Here is a 23,205-nt window from a genome sequence, read left to right as displayed (position 1 = left end):
TCTATGTGGAATACAGGTACTCTCAACTTCCAAAAGCAGTGGCAGTGGCATACTGTATCTTCATGCTACATCTTAAATACTGAGTTCAGAAAAAGTCCAGCAGACAGCAAACTATACTTAAAACAACAAAAAACAACTGACCAGTAACAGAGATGGAATCAGAACAAAATAATTCTTACCTATAGCAGTGACCTGCACTCTTTCACTACCACTTACAACATCAGAAGGAAAAGTGAAATCCAAAGTTTTTCTCACTGCTTGTTGTTTACCCCCAGTTAAATCCAAAAGGAGTGTCTGAGAATATGTTTGTTCCAATCCTTCAGCCTACCAAAATAAACAGGATTGTTATAATTTCCAATAGGTTGCTGCTTTTAGAACTGGAACTACATGCTTACTGTGCTGATGCATCTAAAACTCTGTGAGATTTGTGCTGCTTCTTAACACATCAAGAACCTGAAAAATTGGCCCATCTGAACTGACACATAAATGTTTTTATAATAAAGACCTGCTTCCACTAATTTCTTCTAGCAACCATGTGTTAATTATAAAAATACACACAAAGTCATTGAAAGCATCTTTGATTCTAGTGAGCTCAATGACAAGCACAGAGCTCCATGATCAAGAATATGCCAAGGCCAGAAGCGCTCTCTTTCATGCTATTTGCAATCCTCCAGCCTGTCATACAAAGAAGACTTACACCAGTTAAGTTAATCACTGTAGGTTCAAAGGTTCCGTTCATTCATGCATGCAAGTCTCTTGGAGAGAAAAAATGTCTTCAAAGTAGAGAAAACGAATGGATTGCTTTTCTCTGCCTAGATTTAGTCCAACAGGATTTTATTCTCTTCAGCACAACTGAGCTTCAATTGGAAGGGCAATAAGTGGCTCCTTCCAGAATTAACTTGCAGGACAGTTATTTTGAGATGTCCAACAAAAGGGCTGTGCTATAAAAGAAAAGCTTTCTGGTGGTTCCAAAAATGGGCCCTTAAAACGAAAAGGGAATCAGCAGAATCCAGCTGGCCAGAGCTTGCTCCTCACGATGGACAAGGCTGAGTCAGTTGTGGGTAAGTATGGATACAAAAATGCAGATGCAAATAACAAAATCTAGAAGATCCTCAACTTTCAACATTCGGGTTCTACAAACAGCTGTGCTGGAATTCACATCACTTATTTCATATGTTTATTGTACTCTGAAGTAGTGCAAATTTATGATCCTGTCTCATAAGAGAGGTAAATCAGCACCTTTAGAGCATAATTCAGTTAACCTGTCATCCTCGAGAAATGTGCTATCAGTACGGAAATCCTAAACAATAGATAAGAAATTAGCAGAAAGAAAAATCTATGAAATCTGAAAACAAAGGCATAGATGAAGGGAGCTTACAAGCAGGCTAGGGACCCATTTTTTACATGGTCCAATAGTGATAGGAAAAGGAAGAATGGCTTTAAACTAAAAGAGGTGAAATTTAAGTTAGATATTAGGAAGAAATTCTTCACTCAGGGTAGTGAAGCACTGGAGCAGGTTCTATCATTCTATGAAGATCAGCACAAGGAAATGACAAGTCCTGTACCTGCAGAGGAACAACCCCATGCACTTCGACATGCTAAGGTCTGCCCAGCTGGAAAGCAGCCTTTCAGAAAAGAACCGGAGAGAGCTGCTGGACACCAACTTGAGCATAAGCCGGAAAAGGGACTTTGCAGCAAGGGCATCCAACTTTATCCTGTATCATGATACATCATGTAAAGCCTGGCCAGCAGGTTGAGGGAGATGATCCTTCTGGGTCCAGGTGAGGGCAAATTGCCTAGACAGGCTGAGAAGTCTCCATCCTTGGATACATTCCAAACCTAACTGGGCAGAGTCCTGAGCCTCTGCTCATTGCTCAGTTGATTGCTCAATTGATCCTCCTCTGACCAGGAAAATTGGACTACACAATATCCAGAAGTCCCTTTTAAATTCAACTATTTCCTGATTCTAGGATCTTAAGTAGCTATTTTAGGATGAGATGTAAAAGTGCTTATCACCTTTCACTGAAATGGAGCTCAACATGATTCAAACTGTTAGATGCCAAAAGTTAGGCAAATCTCATCCAAAAGACGCTAGTTCATCAAGAAAGTCTGGGGGCTAAACTTTCATCACTAACACAGTAGAGAAATGTTCATAAAAGTAGGCTTTGAACTAAGCTAGGTGCACTAAGAAATTCATTGCACTTATCCATAATAGAGTTACATGGTCCACTTTACCATCCTAGATTGTTAAGCTAACTGTAGCACCATTAATTCATTGATGTGAAAATAGGTTTTGCCTTGCCTTCAGAAGCATTTGACACATGATCAGCTATAGAACAGATCTATATTTTCAATTCTGGAAGGAGATCTAAAGAATTTGATTTAAAAGTGCTTTCAACTTCAAGCCATCTGACCAGAAACCAATCTGAGAAAATGAGAAGCAGACAAGTATACTGGTTTGCCTCTTTGTAACAGTCCATTGTCTATTTTACAAAGCAATTTATTTGTAGAACAAGCCAAGCTGCAGACTGTTTACCTTTACTAAAACTTTTTGGATGATAGCGTCAGAAGCAGCAGATGATATTGCTGTCACTTTGATGGGAATCTCTCCCAGCTGTTTTGGTTTGATTGGAAATTGAACAGTTTTTCCATCTTCACTTGGTACAAATATAGACTGTTGATTTCCTGTAGCATTTATTTCATTGGATGTTAGAATAATTTCAAAAGCATCATTCATATCCAGGATCACATTAACCTGTAAAATACAGTAACATTTGCAATAATGTGTAAATTTTGAAGAAAATTTAAGCTGCCTTTTTAAGCTTTATACAGAGATATAGCCTTACTATACACTCACTGAAGATCTCACAAGAGAAAGTTATGATTTTCATCAGTAATGCACTCCGTTCAGTGTATGCTAAAATTCAAGTACAGAGAACAGAGAGACTGTTACTTTACCTCAGCTTCTTCTTTCAAATAATTAAAGATATTCACTTCCAAAATGAACTGCTCTCCTCTGATGACAGAGTATGGAAGGTTCAGGAAAACAAAGAAAGGTTGAAAAGCTTCTAGCTGCAAAACAAGGTCAGCACAAAACAGTGAATCCCTACAATCAGATACTAGTGAGAAAATAACTACACAGCATGTCTTCTGATTAGACTCTCACTTTTAAATTCTTATGAGAGTATCATTACTCACAATCACACTCTAGGACACTCAACTCAATTACACTCAACTACATTACTCTACAACTAACAAAAAGTATTACTACAGGGCTGAATCAGAAGCCAAGAATCCCTTCTGCATACAAGCACCTTTGTTGGAACTCTGTAATGCCATAATGCCACTAAGATGAAAGCTGCTGGACTCCTGGCAGCTTCGACATGGCAAATTCTGACAGGAGAAGATGAACTGAGATCAAGAAACTATCATCCTGCAAATTGGAAAGCTGCAGTCTGTCCAAAGATACCATTAAAGCTATTATGAACTATTTTGAACACACAAGTAAAGGAGGACTCTGAATCTGTCCACTGACCTATACCCATGTCAGTACAGACATGTGTTGGAATCCAAAATAACTAACTTTCCCTAATTCTGTAATTCACCAGCACATAAGTATGATATGTTACTTTGTGTGGTTAATCTTGGCCTAAGTCTTTGGTTATACTTCTAATAGTACATCTTTTCTTAATTAAAACAGAAACAACTTGCAGGAATCTGTCAGAAACTGATTATTTTATCTGTTAACAGAGACTTTGGACCAAGTCTTGGCTCTAGGAAGGCAATGGTAAGCTCACATCAAGCTCAATGGGATTTCACCATTTATGAACATCTGCACATTAAGAATGACTGAAGCATGATATCTACTATTAGAGAAATGTCAACTAAAAATGGCTTTAATTCAGTTTTCATTAAAAAATTCTTCTAAGTATTTTGAGTTTCAGATCCAGAAAATACTCAGATTTCTTTCTAGCCAACAAATATCCAAAAAATATTTTGTTTGCTAAAGCTTCCAGTGATTAAAAAAAAGTCTTTTATCATTAGAAAAGTTTTAATGAATAATTTTTTGTTAGCTCTTACTCAATGTTTTCACTAGATGCCTATTTCCTTTGATTTTTTTTTTCCTCTTAACCTCTTGCAATACTAAATTTTAACAATCAGAAATATTTCAGTATCTTAAAATAAAACACCAGGTGAAATTATCAATACTTTGTGTACTAAAAGACATGTAAAAACAAGATGCAAAGCAGTAAATGACACTAAACATACAGATATCACTTATTTATTTCTCCATCACAGTTTTTGTGCATTTCTTTTGTTTGTCTCTTTGTATGGTACTGATTAACATGTTTCAGCCATATGGAACTCCAAGCACAATCTAAACATCCCAATGAGGGTGAAGCACTGAGCAGTGTATGTTGGTGATTATAGTTAAGGAATAAGCACAACATCTGTTTTACTTGTAGCTTTCTCATATTTGAGAGTGAGGGACCAAGTATATATTTTCATATAGTTTGAATCAGAAAACAATTCCTCTTTCCGTCCCTTCTCTGCCAAGCTAAGTGGAAGAAACAAGAATTGTGATTATAGTCTCAGAGGACTCTCAGCCACAAAATATAGATCTGTTTCCAAATTTTGTGGTGTTTTGACCAGGATGTTCAAAGCATATGGTTTGTATCTGGTATATCAGCCAACTACAAATCTGAGTCTGTATCTGGGCTTACATCCTGAAAGATACTCCTCCACAAAAATTTGAAGGGATGAAAATTTCAGTGGGTAAAGAGTTGTCTCCAAGTTAAATTCTAATTAGTGCATGCATCCAGTTGGAAATCTGTGACCTAGTACTACAGACTTTCAATCTTTCTAACCTTTGGCACTTAAAAGTGGAGATGTCCCAATTAGGAATGTAGTTTCTCTAGGATTTTTTTACATTATGCATGAAAAGAGATAACTACAATGACACTTCAAAAAGTAATTCTTATTCTAAACAAACCAAATAGCATTCTCTAAGAAGCTGTTTCCACGAATACAGAGTGAGCCAAGGACAACTGCATGTCTATTCCGGAAATTTCAAGTTTTAGGTCTAAACTGACAAGTGCTGAATTTAGTTTAAATTGCTAAATTCTCCTTAAAAGAGCCATGGAGACAGGAACCTGGCAGCAAAACCACTTCATCCTGGTGCCCAACCTCCACGTCCACATAAGATTTCACTGTAATATTTTCCTAACAGTTTGAGTGCGCATGAAATTTCTTCACTGATATAAGGAGAAGGCTGTTATTAGAAGTAAAATGCAGGTTCCAATTAATAATCTACAGTGTTATCAGTATTTAAAGGAGAAACATCAAGCAATGTGCTACCTCTGCTGGAACAGTTGTCACTCCAAGACCGCCGTTTTTAGAAAGCACAAAAGCACTGGCTACCCAGGATGTGATGGTATCAGGTACAGTGACTTCCATTGTGGTATCTGCATCAGATCTGATAGCAAAAGGACATAGATGACTTTCAAAAGCATCTATTTATGGACATGAGTAAGTAAAGATGTGTGTTAATAATACATCAAAAACAAAGTTCAAACTCTTGGCAGGAAAAACTTTTGGTTATCTGTTTTCCTCTTCTTAATCATTTAGAAATATTTGTGATGGGATCAAAATGATTAAAACAAATTATTAAATTATTTTGAATTCCATAACTTTAAGATAATTACACATAATCAACTTCTACGGATCCTGTAAAATAATCTTCAATGAAGTCTGTTTCCCTAAGTTGTTAGCTATGAAAGAATACAAGATTCGTGCCTCACAACACAGGTCAGATTTCACTACTAGTTTAACAGTTTGAAATGCTTCTTGAATTAGGTGCAGATGAGAACAGATTTTAGCTTCTGGGTCACAATCTTCTCGTGCACTTAACAGAAAAACACTAAGTCTCCCTACAAGTCAGATCTCCTTACATAAAAGGAAAACAGTTTCCTATCCTAGAAATCTTTGTCTCCAGGGTTTTATTTTGTTCTATTTGAAACTGAAAGTCAGGGATTACTCTGCTTTGTGCAGTTGTAAAATGCCTCATTTGGTGGACTTCCAACCTCACTTGTGGCCTCTAGGTGGTAGCAGAATATAAATAACACCATATTTTTAAGCTGTTTTTCAGTACCAATGCAGAGTAATACTAAAACAAAAAAATAAAAACAGTAAATCAGTTTCAATTTCCTTTTAATTTCATACCTAGTTTTGGTATCAATCCAAAGCCAAGTCTCTGGAAAATGTGTCCTTACATACGGAGTGCTAAAATCTAGAGGTCCATCTCTAGCTACTGGCAGATCATCACCAAAGCCGTCCTCTATGGGTATCATTCCATCATCTACAAAACAAAAATTATTGTCCTACCTACAAATGTCTATGTTTAAGAAAAATCAAATTAATACAGTGTTTGCAGTATAATCTACAGTGTTGTTACATATGTTAATTCTACTCCACAACATCAGGTACTTTGCATAATACTTTTTCCCTTGTGTTTTTGATTGCTAATTTATTTTCTTAAGTAAATGAAATTTCAGAAGAACATTAAGGTTATACATAGCCTTTCCAGACTGCTTCTAGAACTGATATAATATAGTGTCATACAACTAAGTGACAAACCACTGATATGAAACTGCATCTGAAATTGCAAATAAGAATGTCATTCATTGATTCTCAGTCCCTTAAAGAGTAGGGTCACTCAGGACATCAGCAAAACTGAAGTTCTCAAAACAGTACCTAAAGGAGTTTTGCTTGTTTTGAACCTTAAAAACAGTTCTCTTTTGCTAGGTTGGAAGTTGCCTTTATGTATACTACAGTGAGAAGACTTAAGAGGGGCCCTAACCCACAAATCTCCTTCCCCACTCAGTAAATTAGATTTGGCTTCATTTATTTTTATTACTTACAAAGAAAATGTTCTTTATCCTCCTCAAGAATTGCATCAGTTGATACCCAAAGGCTGCATTTCTGGATAAAATTTATACAGTTTATCTCAATACAGGACATTCAGGACATCAACAGTGCTCATCTATTTTATTTTTTTTTCTTGTCTTTCTTTTTAAGAAAATAAAGTCATAATTCTAGAGTAATTATAGACCTAAAACAAGTAATACACAGGAACCAATAGATGTCACAGTTATTTGAATCTGAATGTTGCCATAATGACAGAAAAATTTTAAAAGGGATGACACTATAACACAAGCCATACTTATAAAAATATAAACATATATCACTGTATCCAGATTATTTACATGCTGCTAAATTACAATTCAAAACCCATATAAACCATGAAAACTGTAGACTGTTGTCTACAGCCCCAAGCTTTAAAAGGAACATTAATAACCTTTTATTTTAGTAAGCCATACACAAACCACAAAGTTGAGCCCCGCCATGCCCTCCCACCCCCCCCCCCCCCCCAAAAAAAAAACAAAGATCAGAGTTTCTTATTTTAAACATACCTGAAAGACACCAAAGGAACCTCTGACAAGGGGGAAATACTGTGCTGTATTGTATAAATTGAGTTCATGAAATACCTAGGACAACGAAAAAGAAAACCACCATAATATCACCCAAAAAGTAAATGCAAATACTTTCTTTTTCCCAGGACTGTCGCTGTTAACAGATGCTCATTTGTAGGGCAAGCAGCAGCAGCTCTGTTAGCTCTCACATAAAGGAGAAAAGAATCAATGACAAGATGAATGGGATTAGATTGCAGTAATTTCGTAATTAACAGATGAGTGACTAAGACTACATAAACCTAAAACAGGAGTCTACAGCCCACTATTATTCCATGGCACTTAGGCTACTTTGTCATTTGGGTGCTTTAGGAACAATGCATATTGTCAGCTCTTTCAAACTGCTGGTGCACCAGAGCTTCTGCAAGTAAAGAGATTTCAAAAAGATGATTAATTACAGCATTTCACCCCTTAAAAAAATAGAATTCTTTGTATTATTTTACATAATTGATATTAAACAGCATGAATCAAAAAGTTTCAGTGATTTTTGTCTTTTCCGAAAGAAGAAACAGCCAGGCATTAACTGAGAGTTTATTGAATAGAAAAACAATACAGTATTAATTGGAATCAGAAGTGCTGGGACTGTTACCTTGTAAGCTTTAGAGTCTTTTCTGCTAAAGTAGATAAGCTACTTGCTGATGTAAAAAAAAATCTGCACAGCTAAGGACATTATGCCCAAAGAACATTACTCATTCAGTTTATAAGCTGTAATATCTATGTAAATACACATATTTCATACAAACAATAAAGAAAATATTTTTTTCCCTGTATACTTACAGAATCTTCAGTTATGTCACTACTGTCTCCTAGAAGCTTTGTACTTTTATCAACAACTGCAAGTCCAACTACTGATTCTGGATCTGTTGTACTGATCTTAAGGGACACTTTCTCAGACGGTTTGACTTTATCTTTGCTCCAAGAAATTTTAATCTAGAAAAAAAGTTAAAGTAAATTATAAAAAAAGACACAAGTTTAAATTATACATTGATATTTGTAGTCAGTCAGCAACTCTGAGATTTTCTTAGTCTCTATTAAGACTGCATTCCCTAGACTTTGGGGAAAATACTATGGCCTTCCTTTTGCTCTTGCTCTCCCAGCTGATCCTTGGACTGAGTATAGTTACTTCAAACATTCAAACAATCCCTGGATTTGAAGTAGCAGTCTCTTAAACCACAATACACTGGTTTCTACAGCTAAGGGCAGTAAATGAAATTCACTCTCTCTATCAATGTGCAGCACAGCATGTAATGTATTTTGGGAAATACATTTTTCGGAGAAACTTCATCCTTGAAAGATTTTAATGAAGCATGCCACAGTGAGATCAACACAGAAAAAGGGATTTATATAGTGGGTGCACAGGTAAGGAATAAGGAAGTGAATAGATAAATACAGTACCAGTATGCACTTCCTACAGGTAGTGAAATGAAGAAGGGTCATCCACTGTAAGGTAGTTCTGATGTGCCCCATCCACGCAACATCAGGTAACAATGCAGTGAACAATGCTACTCTTTTTTCTCACCAAAATAACATTTCTATGAAGTCTGGAGACCCAATTCAGCATCATACTAATGTTGCTTACATTTAGCTGTCTGCGTTTCTGTTTAGTGTCTAAGCTTGACAGGCGTCAAAAGGAAGTTGTGGTGACTAGATAGCAGTTTTGCTCATCATGGAGCAGAAATCCGAATTGCAGTGGAGAAAAAAGTTCTGTAGGCTCCACTGACTACACTGAGAGAGAGTAGGTGGGATTCACTTATATAACAACTGGCACTTTTTGTTATCTAAGATGCTCAAATTTATCTGAGTCATCCGCAGTGGTGCAGAATTTCCCTTTCTGGAACAAACTCTGGAGTCCAGGCAGAATATCCTTAATCACTCAGTTTGGGCAACTGAATATCCTTAAATGGAGCTTGGCTGCGTAATTCCCGTACAGCTATCAGATCAGACTCAGTCAGCTGAAGTCATCTGGAATCACTTGAGATGTCCCTACAGCACACTGTCTGGCCCTCAGCTCCCATTCCGGAAGTGGATAGGTTACCTACATGACCTCCTACTGGTCCTAGGACATATCTATAGGTTACAGAGAAAGTAGTCTTCATAGCAAATACATTGAAGTTGATACTAAATTCTTATAATTTACCTTCTCAATTTTTCATCCTATCTGTACACAAACTAGGATGGTGGCTTTCATTTGTTAGCTAGATTTAATTGAACTGGTATTTTCAAGATCATGCCTCACTTCTTTGCCACAATATATACTATAATCTTACACTGAAATCAGTGGCCAAACTTGCGTTTTTTCCAGAAGGATGAACAAAATTGTTATGCTTTCTCACTAGAAATATCCTCTTGTCTCTACTCTAGAACTCCCAAGTTTTAGCTAAATTATAATATTCGTTTTCTGTTTAGATTCTCAGAATGGATTAGATGGATGGTGAATAAGGAATTGGCTGGATGGTCGCACTCCAAGATTTGCAATCAAACACAATGTCCAAATGGAGACCAATAATAAGTAGTGTCCCTCACAAGTCATTTTGGTATCAGCACTGTTGAACATCTTTATCAGTGACACAGACAGCAGGACTGAGTTCTGTGGAAGAGACAAAGCTGAGAGTAGCAGTTGACAAGCAGGAGGGAAGGGATGTGATCCAGAGTGACCCTGACAGGCTTCAGAACCTGACTAGGGTGAATAACTCTGCAAACTTCTAGAATTGCATACTTAGAGAACTTAGGAGTATTTTTCTACTATGTTGTCCAAGCAATCTTTGTCTCAGTATTTGGCCATACTGTTAAAAGTATAATTATTATGTTATCTGTGTATTTATGGGGAATATGTTCAGATATAGAATAACCCCACATTTAAAGCCAGATCCTAATTATCCTGGCATTATCAGAAAGTTCCAGAGACTTACACAAACCTCAGATCAGATGCACAATGAGGAAGGTTTTACATTTACAAGCTTGTGATCTAAACTACTCTTTACCATACAACAGACAAAAACATGGTCTCAGGCTCGTGTTCAATATAATTACCTTGTTGTCCAAAGCAGGCTGAACAGGGATTGTAAGAGCATCATTTACAACTGCTCCATGTTCATCAACATAGAATACAAGTATACATGCCAGAGGAGCCCAGGAATTTTCTGCTGTTAAATTGAATGTTTTTTCAACCATTGTGCCAGAAGTCATAATTTGTTCCTTAGATAACACCTGAAAGGGAAAAATTAAATACTCAATCTGTTGACATCTCAATACATCCTAAGCTCTGTCATTCCTTCAATAAAAGGCTTTTAAGAGAAGAGGCAAAGAGCTATAATTCGTGATTAATTCTACAAGACTGGGCATGAAATAAAGGGATAATACTTAATAAAGGGATAAATATTTAAATATTAGAAATAGGTTTTTTCTCTAGGCTTTAACTCCTGCCTGTATCACTCTGGGTAACACTGAACTATAAAAACGAGTGCACAGCACAATATGTTCTGCAAGTACATAAAAATATAACAGTAATATAACTGTAGCAATAGAGCAAGGGGTAACAGGCAGAAAGTGAAACACAGGAAGTTGCATAATAAAACAAGGAAGAACTTCTTTACTGTCAGTGACAGAGCTCTGGAACAGGCTGCCCAGAGAGGCTGTGGAGTATTCTTCTCCAGAGATACTCATGACTCATATGAATGCCTTCCTGTGTAGTCTGCTGTATGGAATTAGCTCTAGCAGGGGAGTTGGACTTAACGATTTCTTGAGGTCCCTTTCAAGCCCTATGATTCTGTCAAGTTGATAAAAGTCATCTTGGATTGTTCATATATGAAATAGCAACTTACCAGGTAATGGAACTCTCTTACTGGCTTGTTGCTTTCAATATTTAGTTCAAAAGGTTTCCCAGCCTAGAAAAAGAATATGATTGATAATGATGATTATGGAAACATGATGAATAACTTGACTTTTTTTTCCTATCTTAGCAAGTTTTGTCTCAGACTGTACCTTCACTTCTTGGCTCTTTGTTTTAACCTGGAGGTAAGTTTCACTGGGAGAGCTGAACACATCATAAACGCCTATGTCAGTCTTACTGTTGAGGAACTCTGCCTGTAAGACAATGCAAAACAAAGTTCTTAACACAACAGCAAAAAGCGTGTACTCTGTAAGCAGCAATATCTATGTTGCTGTTTAGAACGTGGTAACCTTAGTTGCAGTAGAAGACAACTTCTTGCTTTGGGTATCTGTTTCTTTTTTTTTTTTCCTATCGCTAATTTGATGCACTTATTTAAATCACATTTACACAGGATCTGCTACTTTCCTTCCAGCTCTAATATGGATAAGAAAAAATGCAATAGCAAGTGGTATATAGGCTGTTACAGATGGCAGAAACAGCATACCACTAATTACAGCCTTCTCAATTCAGTGTGTCATTCTTTCAAATCAACATATTACAGAGCAATACCTGAACTCTCAAAGTTTTTGTATTGGATAGGATTGGAAACTCAATATCAATAATTCCATTTTCTGGGACTGTGTAATTCAGGACATGGACCGTCTTATTTCTCTCCTCTGTTGCCTCATTCTCAAAGTGAGAAAGTGAAGAGTGGTGAAAAAACAGGTCCGACTGTTGTGCCGTGACTGTGACAAGATTTTGCCTCTCTTCAGTTGTCAGCTGGTTGCTGTCAGAACGTGTCACCTTTAGCTAAAAACCAAAAGAAAGAAAATGTCCATCAAACAGGATAAAACTACATACAACATTATAATTTAAAAAAGGCCAGGTTTCTCACATATCAGCAGAATTACTCCCTTGAGAGTACTGCAAGTAGGCAAGTCAGTCAAAAACAAAACTATTCACAATTCTACCCAATAGAGAATTTTTATTTTATTTATTTATTTATTTATTTTTAAAGAGAACAGGTAAAATAGAAAAAGGTGATCTACCTTTCAGCTCAGTCACAGCTCCTCTTCTGCATATGCTTATCTATCAGGCAAAATAAGCATATCTAACCTGCTGCCTGAATACTCATTTTATCACCTTTTTAGTGAGATGTATTTATGGATTCATAGAAATAAATGAAAAGACTCAAAACAAGCCTCAACTTGATGCAATCTCTAAATTCTTCACACCAATATCCACCAGTCAGCACTATAACTTATATCAACCTTTATTTCTATGGATTCTCATCCACAGTAAAACCATTCTCGCTCTGTATTTTCTATTCCAAAAATTCAACCTCTACATTTAATAACACTGAACAAATGTTTCCCTCTTCTTTTTCAGTCCAAAAGTGCGTCACTCTTCTCCTCTGCCATTATTTTCCTTTTATCTCTCTGTACAGCACACACAGATCTTCACCTCCAGTAACAGCTACTGCTGTTCCCTCATCCCCTCCTCTGGAGCCTGACTGGTATCTCCTCTGCCAGCTGCAGTATTGCTAAATCCTCAGTTCCCTCTCAGCTCTTCAGCAGGTCAGAGCTGGAGTCAAACTAAGCTGTGGGCAAAGAAAACGAAAAGGACGAAAACCAAAGTCCCAATGGTAAAGCTAGCAAAATTATACGACCTGCACCGATCCAAAACTGCATAATCAGTCCATCTTATTGATATTTAGTTATACCATATATTATTCATACAGTATTTAGGTATTTCTACATAGCAAAGGCTCTGGCTGTCTTCAAAAATTATGAAGTCTATTACTCCTTTAAGATAATTTTCAAGGGTGCAATACACAATCTCTCTTAAATGCAGAAATACTGACCACAGACCAGGAGAGCATGAAGAATATGAAAGGCTTCTGAAAGGAGTATAGGTGGTATGAAAAAGACATGACAGGATGCAAAAAAGAGACACTTTCATTTCAGAGCAATGTGGTTTGAGTTGTACTTGAGTTTACTTAGACTAACAGCTGGTTAGTCTTAGATATGCATATTTAAAATAAATACTATATTCACATTCATACATTCCATTTTTTATACAAGTATTAAGAGAGTTGGGACTCAGTAACTACTAAAACACAGTCAACTTACTGGAAAACATTAGCTAGAGATTGAAAAGTTTTACTTAACAATGCTGAAACTCTAGTATATCCTGTCAACACAGCATTTCCTATCATTTTATCCTTTGCTAGAGTAAAAACTGTAAGCTTAGAACTTCCTGATATGTAGAACTTCATATATCATGAAAAAATAATTTGAAAATCAACTTGTAAATTACTCCTAGAAGTCTGAGACAAATTCTGGTATCTAAGGAAAAACACAGGAGAAAAAGTCACATTTGTTTATGCACAAACCACAACGAATCAAAACAACTTACAGTAGCGATGAAATTCAGAGAAGGTTTTATGACTCTAGAGTAGTCCACAAATTCAATGAAATAGTCACTTTGCTTTGGAAATATGATAGTACTTGAATTCTGAGAGATTCCTGTTGAAAAATTGCTTTCATTTAGACATATACACACTCCTTTAGCAGTAATTTACTTGATTTTTTGATAATTCTATCATGTTTTTCACCATTTCCGCTCTGACTGCTCTCCATCCTTCCTAAGATAAGGAAAGTATCAGTAAAAAGATGATATGGCGCTGTTATCCAAGACAATAAATAAGTCATATCACAACGTGCTCTACTCTATGAATACTATTTCAGAATGACAAAATGAAGAATCCCAAATCTGTCAACTTCCACCTTACTGGGCTTCAAACAGAAATTCTGTAATTAAATCTTGTTAATGGAACTGCCAGAGAATTCTTTCTACTGATGTTTACAAGCGAATAAATAAAATACATTTATGATTAAACTAAAGTTTATAAGGCAACCTAATGCTATTTTTACACCTGCTCTTCTAATCAAAACAAGCTGTTACTGAGTTTAAGCCCTCAGTAAGTTTAGAAGAACGTGGTAACCTCAATTGTAGTAGAAGAAAACTTCTCGCTTTGGGTATCTGTTTCTTTTTTTTTTAACAAATCCCTTGGTTACTTAATAAATCACTTACTGCAGACCTGCATTCAACAGAGCTAACAGTCACTTAAACTATTTAATAACTAGGCAAGTAACAGTTCAAATAATATATTTGCATGCAAAAGATTCATATTTCCTTCAGTACATGATACTTTGCCATCACTTCCAAGCCACTCTGCATTGCACTAAGGTCTTCTAGCATGATCTGCTCCTTGGATTTCTCTTGGAAAACCTCAAACAGCAAAATACCTGTAAGTGACTCAGTAACCACAGCAATGATTTCTACTGGCTCAGTGTAATCATCGTCACCATGGTGCCACGACTGATCCCCATTCAAGTTTTGCAACATGAGCTTGTTACAAGTAATATTCACAGAACCATTTATCTGCAATGTGGAAAGAAAAAAAAAAAAGGAGTACTTTATATAAAATTGTCCTCTTCTACACTGCCAGAGCACTAGTGCCTATGCTTTACAGAAAAAGACAACAAATTGGAAGCTGCCTGAAGGAGCATCGATTTTACCCAAATTCAGTTCTGTTTCTGAAGATTAATTGCTGTTGAGGCCTTCAAGCCAGTCAACAGGAAATGACAGACATCACTTAGCTGAAATGAAATTTTGTTCACAGCTCAAAATTAAAAGACCTGATTTTGAAAAAGATTACATCAATTTCTCACCACCTGTAAGTCTTGAAATCAACACGGAAGGCTTTTTTACATGTCATGCCCTAGATCATCTCTAGCACATCAACTCCAATGCAATTACTACAGAATTAGTAGGCAAAACTCTTGATACCACCATGCTAGAATTCTACATGGACAATTGCAATGCCTTTGTAACACAGAGTTGAGCGTGTAATGGCACGCATAGTGCCAAGGAACATTCCCGGGCACTGGCCCACCATCACCTACACTGCTAGAAGGTCTTTAGGAATGTTTTTCTACTTGGGCCAGCTACTGCTCTCCAGGCATAGTTCAAGGGATTGCAGTGGCCAACTGTCACCCCCAGTTGGCAGTCTGAATGTAGCCACTTTGTACGAGAAAATAGAGTTAAACACTATTCATGCAAGTCACTCCACAGACTACGCCAGCAGAACACAGCACTGGAGGATGGTCCTAGGCATATTTAACCTTCAAAAGCAGATACAGCTTTAGAGTCTACAACACTACTGAACTGCTAACAAAAGACTCACCTCCATTGTTTTTGTTATGTTCCTCTTGTTTGTCCAGTAAGAGACAGACAGACAGGTGACTGTCACATTTCCCTTCACTGGCTTTCCATATGTATACCTGAAACACACCAAGCAAAGCAAAACAGTGCATCATCTCAAGAGCCTAGGCTCCTGAAGAGTAAGGTAAAAAGGTTCACTGAAATACTTTTTCCTGAGTTTCAAATATAGATAGAATGTATTTGTACTTTGAACCATGATGTTTTCAGTGCTTCATTGACATTAAAGTCAGAAGCCCAAAACTTAGAGAATATACAGAGAAGTGGGAAGTGCTGCCCTTTCCTGAACATGAGCTTTACAAGTCTGTTACTATAGGCTGTACAATTTAAGCAAATTAACTATGTTAGACTAAGCTAGAAGCAAGTTACTGAACAGAACATATGGCACCATAGTTAATACACAATAGGGTTAAAATGGGATGTGGGAAGTGCAAGTGTTCTGCTTCCCAAACGCTGAATGTACAAAATGAGTGATTTCAAGATATTTTTGTATATTCATATTATTTAGTAATCACAGAGCAAAGAAATCATGGCATTACTGCACAGCAAACACAATTGGCAGTTGTAGCTAATTTATAAACAATAATCAGTGATTAGTAATAAATCAAAGATTTTCTCAACATTTCCAACCTTAGTCAGATTTTGTAAATTAGGAAACAGGAACAAAATAACATTATCATCCAACAGTATTAATACATTCAGATGTGATAACTAAGTAGTTTGGGTCAGTACGGATATGACTGGAAGTCACTTAAGAAACATGAAAGCAGAGCAAAAGGATTATCAAATAGCATAGTTACAGGAACATTTCTGACAATGCTGTCTTGCACCTGAGCTGCAGTCTTTCCTGTTAAATCTAATTACAGAAAGAAGCTGCTATTAAGCTTGAAATATTACTGTCATTGGATAACATCCCGTAGTTAATCTAACAATAGTGCAGAAATGAGAAAGGAAAAAGGATTTATGATATCTAGAAGTTTAAAGGACACGTAAAGTCCTTGTATAAAGAGACATTTTGCCTATAAAAACAGTCACCAGGAATGAAGTCATTCCCTATAAATAATTATGACATATCAGTAAAACCTTGGCACTGCTGGGATTCAATCCCAGACTATTCACTGGCGCCCAAGTCTGGATTTATTGCAGCAGACAGGTATGCTTTCAAGTACCTTAACAAAGGAGACAAGTATCTTGAGGCAGACAAAAACAAATTAGGAAACCAAATTCATATTGGCATATACTCCAAAAGAGAAATAGGAAGAAGAAAAAAAAAACAAGTGAAAAATCCTTTTTCTTTTTCTTTTTTTTTTTTTTTTTTTAATTACACCTAATGAGAAACCTACATAGTTTACAGTATTGGGTTTTGGGTTGCATTGCCTCCAGGAAAAGAAGCTTTTTCCCAGAAGTCCAAACATCACATTTAAAAAGATTGTTAATCAATCACTTTGAATTGACTGTTTTGAAGGTATGCATTTTAATGTAATGAAATAGCTCCAGAAAGACTTTCACTTTCAGGTCTTCTTGTTTACCAAGTAGCTTTACTTGGCTCTCATCTTCCCAAAATAAAATTCATTTTTATCTGAGATTAAAAAATAAAATATTATTTGTACAGCAGTCTACAATGATGAATAGTAATCTACAGTAAAGTCTGTTTTGAACTACTCAAGAGTTTTCAATTCTTCATCAATTTACAGGTATAGGTATTTTGTAAGCCAGTAGAAGCCTGTAGTTCAAATCCATAACATGGGTAAATCAGTATAAGAAGGATGTGAATAGAAGCTTGAATAATTTTCCTGTTGGTATGGTAAAACATAATTACTCTATCTAAAGAATTTCATGTGATATCTTGGAGAGCATAATGAAAGAGACATAATAACCGGAAAAAAAAAAAAAGTCTCAAAGTTTACATACAAACAAAAGATTCAAGAAATTTTATGAATAAGTCGGTTGAAAATAGCATGGCTGTAGTCTAGAAATACTTATACCTAACCAAAAGTGTACAACTAAAAGTCTGAAGATCCATCTAACATTGTTACACAAAAATCCAGTAACTAGGAACATAAGCTAGCCAGCTAATGCACAGCAGAGGACACTTTTTTTTTTAGCATTTTAGCATGTTTTTACTTTAATATCTACAGACAATTATCTTAACAGAGAGCATGACAACAGTATCAGTGTTTTACTTACTTTGCAGTGACAACACCACTTACATCTTTCTCTCTCAAGGAGTAGTATAATGGTGTTGTTATCGTAACATCAAATTTTGGTAAAACTGAAAAAAAAATAAAAATAAAAAAAATATGTAAAGTATTTAATTCACATAAAAATAACATTTACATATTTTGAATATGTAATATGGTACTGACTATTGCAGTTTCCTGAGGACTATAATGTAAGATATTTTTAACACAGTTCTATGCATGCTTCAATCTGAGATAGTTTGTCAAAAGGTGGCACCAAGCATCACAAGAGCAGCCTGTGCACAGCCTTGTATGGATAAAATATGTTTGTTTCTCCTCTCTCAAAGCAAGCTTGTAGAGGAAGCAGTAGATGTTCGGCCTGTTTAACCTTTACAGAATTATCAGGAAGCGTCATGATCAAATATTATACAGATCTGTTGTGATGAACACATTGCTTGGAAGCTCCCGGGAAAATAGGGACCAGACAACTTTCAAACACTACAGCAGTAGGTCATTAAAGCTACCAGAAATAAGTAGGGCAGCTGATAAGATGATGTTTCTCCCCAGGACAGCCAGTTTCAGAGAAGCAGATGTGGAAATTAAACTTTCTGGGAGTATTCAAAAAGTTTGTTTTAGCCAAGATTAGTTAGTTTCTCTAAACTCTAAATTAATGGAGACTCAGTTACTAATTTTGGTCAGTACTAAACATCCTTGAATAACACTTACCATATTCTATCACTTTAAAACTTTGATAATGTACTTGACCCTAATGAAAAAAAAAACCAAAAAACATAAGTACAAACAGCTGCAGTTAGAGTGGCACATTTAATGTATTTTTTAGGCCCAATCCCACCCATTCTCATCTTAAATTATAATTGCTGAAATTATGTAATTTTAAAATTACAGATCAACCGCCATCAACTCCTGTTACAGAGTTCCTGCAAGAACCAGCTGAAGATATTTGCACCAAAAAAGCATGCAGGGAGTTCACATATAGTAGATTCATTACATGTATAATGGAGTCCTCAGAGAGCCGTTAGTCTACAAACATCTACACATGGCTGGCTTCTGTATATAGATATATCTGAGTCAGCTATCTTAAAACTATCAAGCATTAAGCATTCACAGTGATTAAGATGAAAGATGACAGAACTACCAGCAGTATCTTTGCTAACTCATTTAGAATTAACTCATATCTCTATGCAAGTGGAAGCCCCTGTAGAGTATCTAGAAGACAAGACCACTTCAAAAGCATGTATATAATCTTATGGCTCTTCTTTCACTTAAGAAAAAAAACAAAACCTAAGATTTAATTATAGTCTGTGTTACATACTTACTTTAGCAGAGATGTCTTGAGTTATATCTTTCTGACTTTTATTTATTGGTTAAAAATCAAAGGAAGAAATAAGCAACTGTAAAGAATCTTAAGTTTTTTCTATTTTCCTATTTTTCTGTTTGTTTTTGCATTTCTTCATTTTTCTCGAAACATCTAAAAGCCTATTCTGGAATATTATTGAGATTTGGTATCTCAGGCCATACACAGCACATTCTTAGGAAATTAATTTTACACTTTGTTTTTGGTTTTTTTTACTACACTGCTCTCCTAATATTAAAAAAAGAAATTAGCAGCTATTTTTGTTCACTGGTGCAATGACAGTTGACCCAAAAAGTCAGGGTAGTGAGACATTCATTTTGCTTCTGTTGTCTTACTCAATTATTCTTCCTTGTTAGAGTGCGAGTAATTTTGAGCAAGCATGCAAGTCATTTGTCCTCTGGCACATAACCCTTAATTCTCATTTTTATAGTGCCCTGCCAAAAAGCTTCAGGAAAAAAGCAGGGAAATGGCATTAGTTACCTGGAACTAAAGCTCTAGATATCAGCTGATCTGCCTAACACCAGGATTACATTGGAGCAATGATCAAATTATCTTTCACAAGGCTTTTTTGTAATCATTAATCAATCAGACTGTGCCTCACTAAGCCATATGGGACATGTAAGCACATTCTATAATGATTAGCAATGTATCAATGACAAAAATAAAGACTGGAAGTATTGCTAGCATAATACATCTTATGTCCATATCTTGCTAAATATTTGATATTCTCAGTGTCAAGAAATACATGATGTGGACATAAAGTTAGATTATTAGACAAAAACAACAAGAATCACTCCTCAAGAGTTTTGTTTGAGGAGAAAGAATATCACTAAGTTACTTTTGAAATATTTATGTCAGCCTTCATCTAAAAACGTGAATAACATAAGGTTTAGGCGTACACACATTTTTAAAATGTTTGGCTTTAATACTCATAAATAATAAATAGTAGTAAAATAATTGTTATAATAGAATGAATAATCCAATAGAACCATGCCACAAATAAAATGAATCAGTCAAAAACATTTTTGCTTGGTTCAGCAGGAGCCAACATGGATGGCCTCCCTAGCCCCCCCACTGAATGCATGAGAGGAAGGGACAGCAACAGCCATTCTGGCAACCAGCAGTGCTCCTGTGCTCAGATGGGACATTTGGAGGAGCTTCTGTGCTCGAATGGGACATCTCAACATGAGAGCTTCCTCCTTCTCTGACAGGGCTCCAGGTCACAAAGGAAAAACAGCCAAAAATAAACTCAAGCCTTAAGCAACACAAGAGCAGCAGGATGAAAGAGTTACATTCCCTTTCTTTTTTTCTTTAAAAAATAAAAAACAAAACTTTCAAGAAGAAAATCTGCACTCAGCTGGACTAGAAGAACAAACTAAGAAAATGAAAGAGTTTCCAAATCCCAAAGGACAGGAAGGGGAAGACTCCTTTCGACAGCCTATTTGCTTCTTTGATTAAGACCCTTCTGAGAAATAGGAAAGACCATTGTAGACAACAATCTGTCACTAGGAGGTGGCTGTTTTTCATATCACTGGATGCTGTTCAACTGCACGATGAGGTTATGACAATGTGGAGCTCAGAAGCCTGCTTGCTTTGCTTATTTTCAAGAAATTTTTCATTTTCCTACAAGTACCATTTTTGCTAGAGAACTTCCATGAATATGATATGAAATATGAGGCAAAAGAGATTGGATATGGACAATTGGTTGTGAGGTAGCGCACAGAAACATGATTGGCATGTAAGAAAACTGCCAGATGTCCCTAGGCCCTGTGGTTCTTCAAAGATCCTCACTGAAAATCACAGTAATATCATTATTTAGATATTTCACTTTTTAAGTAGGAATTAGTTATCCTCTCAGAGGTAAGTGAAATCTGTAGTTTGACTGATCAGCAGATGGCTTCTTTACTTCATCAAGGTGTGTCAGGTGGGAATGAGTGTGGTAGGAGAAGATGAGAGCATGAACAGAGAACACTTGTGAGAAAAACACCTGGACCAAGACTCAGGCTGCAAACAACTATAATGGTTACCCATCTCTCTTACCTCATCAAAAAGAAGAGCAAATTAAGCATCTAAGACCAAGCTCCTGATGAATAAATGTTAAAACTTCTCCTAGCAAAAAAACTTCCATCAAAGAAAAATCAGATTAGAGCTGGTTTTATGAGTAAGTCACTGATCACCACAGCAACTGCCATATTCATATTCCCATTTTGAAAACATACATGCTTAATCTGCTATTTTCACATTTATGCATATCATAATTCTTATGATCCAAAATACAACTGTACAAAATGCTACATGCAATCCATAATCAGATTACTATTGATTAATCTTAGGAACAGGTATCTTTAGGAGAATGACATTCAGCAAATTTATCCCATGTCTGGTTGACGTACATTTTCTATTTTCACTATCAAGCGTGTATATGTCACCTTTGCTGTCAAGCAAACCATGAGCAGAACGTTGCTCGAGGTGGTAGGATGAAAAAGTACCTCCTTGAAAATGACTTTTTATTTCACCTTAGGAATCAAAACAAAATAATTATTTGTTAAGGGAACTGAAAGCAGTAGAAAACAGGTATTAAAGAGAGACGAGAGTTCTTGGCTGCAACTTCTCTAAAATAACAACCTTTATTACAGAAAGCAAGCCATGAATTGACAGTGTAGGGAAAGGAAAAGATCCTAATAGGTCAACTGGGTGATTTGACTGCCAAGCCAGATTTCTCCCTAATGCACACTTTCCTGCCAAGCTAGTTTGCAATAGGCCAAATAACAACATTTCAATCCCTTTGCACCATTTTAGTTCTTCAGGGCAGGGCTTTCTCTCAGGTAAATATTATTGAAATATTTTAAAGTGTACACAGTTCAATTAGTTTCTAGGAGCAGTGATTTTTAAGAGCTTAGTTATATACACAGTCCAAAAGAGAATCTTTTCAGTTCAGATACAAAAACAAGAGCCATGCTTATTCCACTTAGGCTGCTTTATTCTGTTTTTATGATCTCTCCAGAAACCAGCATTTCTTAAACCACAAGAGATCTATAACATTCTGTGCACATTGCTCAGAGTATATCTACAGATTAAAAAAAAAAAAAAGTGCTAAAAAGAGATCCATATAAGATGGATGCTACAGATCTTGACATCTAAGAATGACAGTTCAGCTTTTGCTCTGCTGTGATGAACCAGCTCTGTTTGAAATCATTCAGTCCAACTGAAAGTTGTTTTGTCTCTGAAACTTTTAAAAATAGAATACTCTTCAAAAATATTTTAGAAAGCCTTCATTGCTCCTGAATCATCACTATTCCTGTGTCAAAAATTTCCAAACAAGAACTTCCATCAATTAGATTGCAAAATGCCTTAGAAGAAAAACTTTTAGACTGAGATATCTCCTGCTAAAACTCAGCAACTAAAAGCCTTTCAGCAGCAGGCTCCATAACAGGAAATATAAAATATCCAACTAAAATACAAGGTGGAGACTTGAGAACCAGACTGTAATTATACTGTCTTCAGCTTTCTTGGAAGAGTTCTACTAACACCTGTACTCTTATTAGAAGTACTACAGGATGTTTAATAGCAGCAAGCAGCCAGAACCTGATTTAAAACAGGATTCAGAGGCACTACTTCCAAGAATCCAAATTCTGCACACTTGGGAACTGATCTGTAACCACTAGAAGGGAAGTATCATTTAGTGATTTTGTGGCACTTTAAAGACAAGATAAGAAACATAGAAATGTTGAACTGCTGACACTAAATGAGAAAGCTCAGGTCCTGGCATCAGGATAGCTAAGTCACCCAGAGATCACCCCATTTGCAATCTGAAGATGTTCCTAAAGCCCTGAGTAGATCCAGAAGATACTATGGATACTGTGGACTCAGTCAAACAGTACCAGTTACAGTCAAGAAAGTATAGCTACAAAAATGGCAAACCTATCAAAATGCAGGACAGACACACTAAGCACATCTTAGCATTAA

General features: G+C 36.1%; 1 protein-coding gene across 1 annotated transcript in view; it reads right to left on the bottom strand.

Annotated features, from left to right (window-relative positions):
- CD109 (CD109 molecule) overlaps nucleotides 1-23,205 on the bottom strand; it is a 77,520-nt gene that overhangs the window by 26,757 nt on the left and 27,558 nt on the right. Inside the window, exons 6-22 of the mRNA XM_048936253.1 lie at nucleotides 18,591-18,630; nucleotides 17,872-17,956; nucleotides 15,650-15,746; nucleotides 14,709-14,844; nucleotides 13,816-13,925; nucleotides 11,968-12,207; nucleotides 11,511-11,612; nucleotides 11,351-11,413; nucleotides 10,560-10,736; nucleotides 8,307-8,459; nucleotides 7,473-7,547; nucleotides 6,921-6,981; nucleotides 6,223-6,358; nucleotides 5,359-5,476; nucleotides 2,959-3,072; nucleotides 2,537-2,755; nucleotides 180-324 (exon numbers count right to left, since the gene is read on the bottom strand). Coding sequence (XP_048792210.1) covers nucleotides 180-324; nucleotides 2,537-2,755; nucleotides 2,959-3,072; nucleotides 5,359-5,476; nucleotides 6,223-6,358; nucleotides 6,921-6,981; nucleotides 7,473-7,547; nucleotides 8,307-8,459; nucleotides 10,560-10,736; nucleotides 11,351-11,413; nucleotides 11,511-11,612; nucleotides 11,968-12,207; nucleotides 13,816-13,925; nucleotides 14,709-14,844; nucleotides 15,650-15,746; nucleotides 17,872-17,956; nucleotides 18,591-18,630 — 2,071 coding nt within the window. The remainder of the gene's footprint in view (nucleotides 1-179; nucleotides 325-2,536; nucleotides 2,756-2,958; nucleotides 3,073-5,358; nucleotides 5,477-6,222; nucleotides 6,359-6,920; nucleotides 6,982-7,472; nucleotides 7,548-8,306; nucleotides 8,460-10,559; nucleotides 10,737-11,350; nucleotides 11,414-11,510; nucleotides 11,613-11,967; nucleotides 12,208-13,815; nucleotides 13,926-14,708; nucleotides 14,845-15,649; nucleotides 15,747-17,871; nucleotides 17,957-18,590; nucleotides 18,631-23,205) is intronic.

The sequence above is a fragment of the Lagopus muta genome, chromosome 2 (genome assembly GCF_023343835.1).
Source record: "Lagopus muta isolate bLagMut1 chromosome 2, bLagMut1 primary, whole genome shotgun sequence".
NCBI classification, from domain to species: Eukaryota; Metazoa; Chordata; class Aves; order Galliformes; family Phasianidae; genus Lagopus; species Lagopus muta.
The sequence above is the reverse complement of the archived record's forward strand: the minus strand, read 5'-3'. Positions and strand labels throughout refer to the sequence as shown.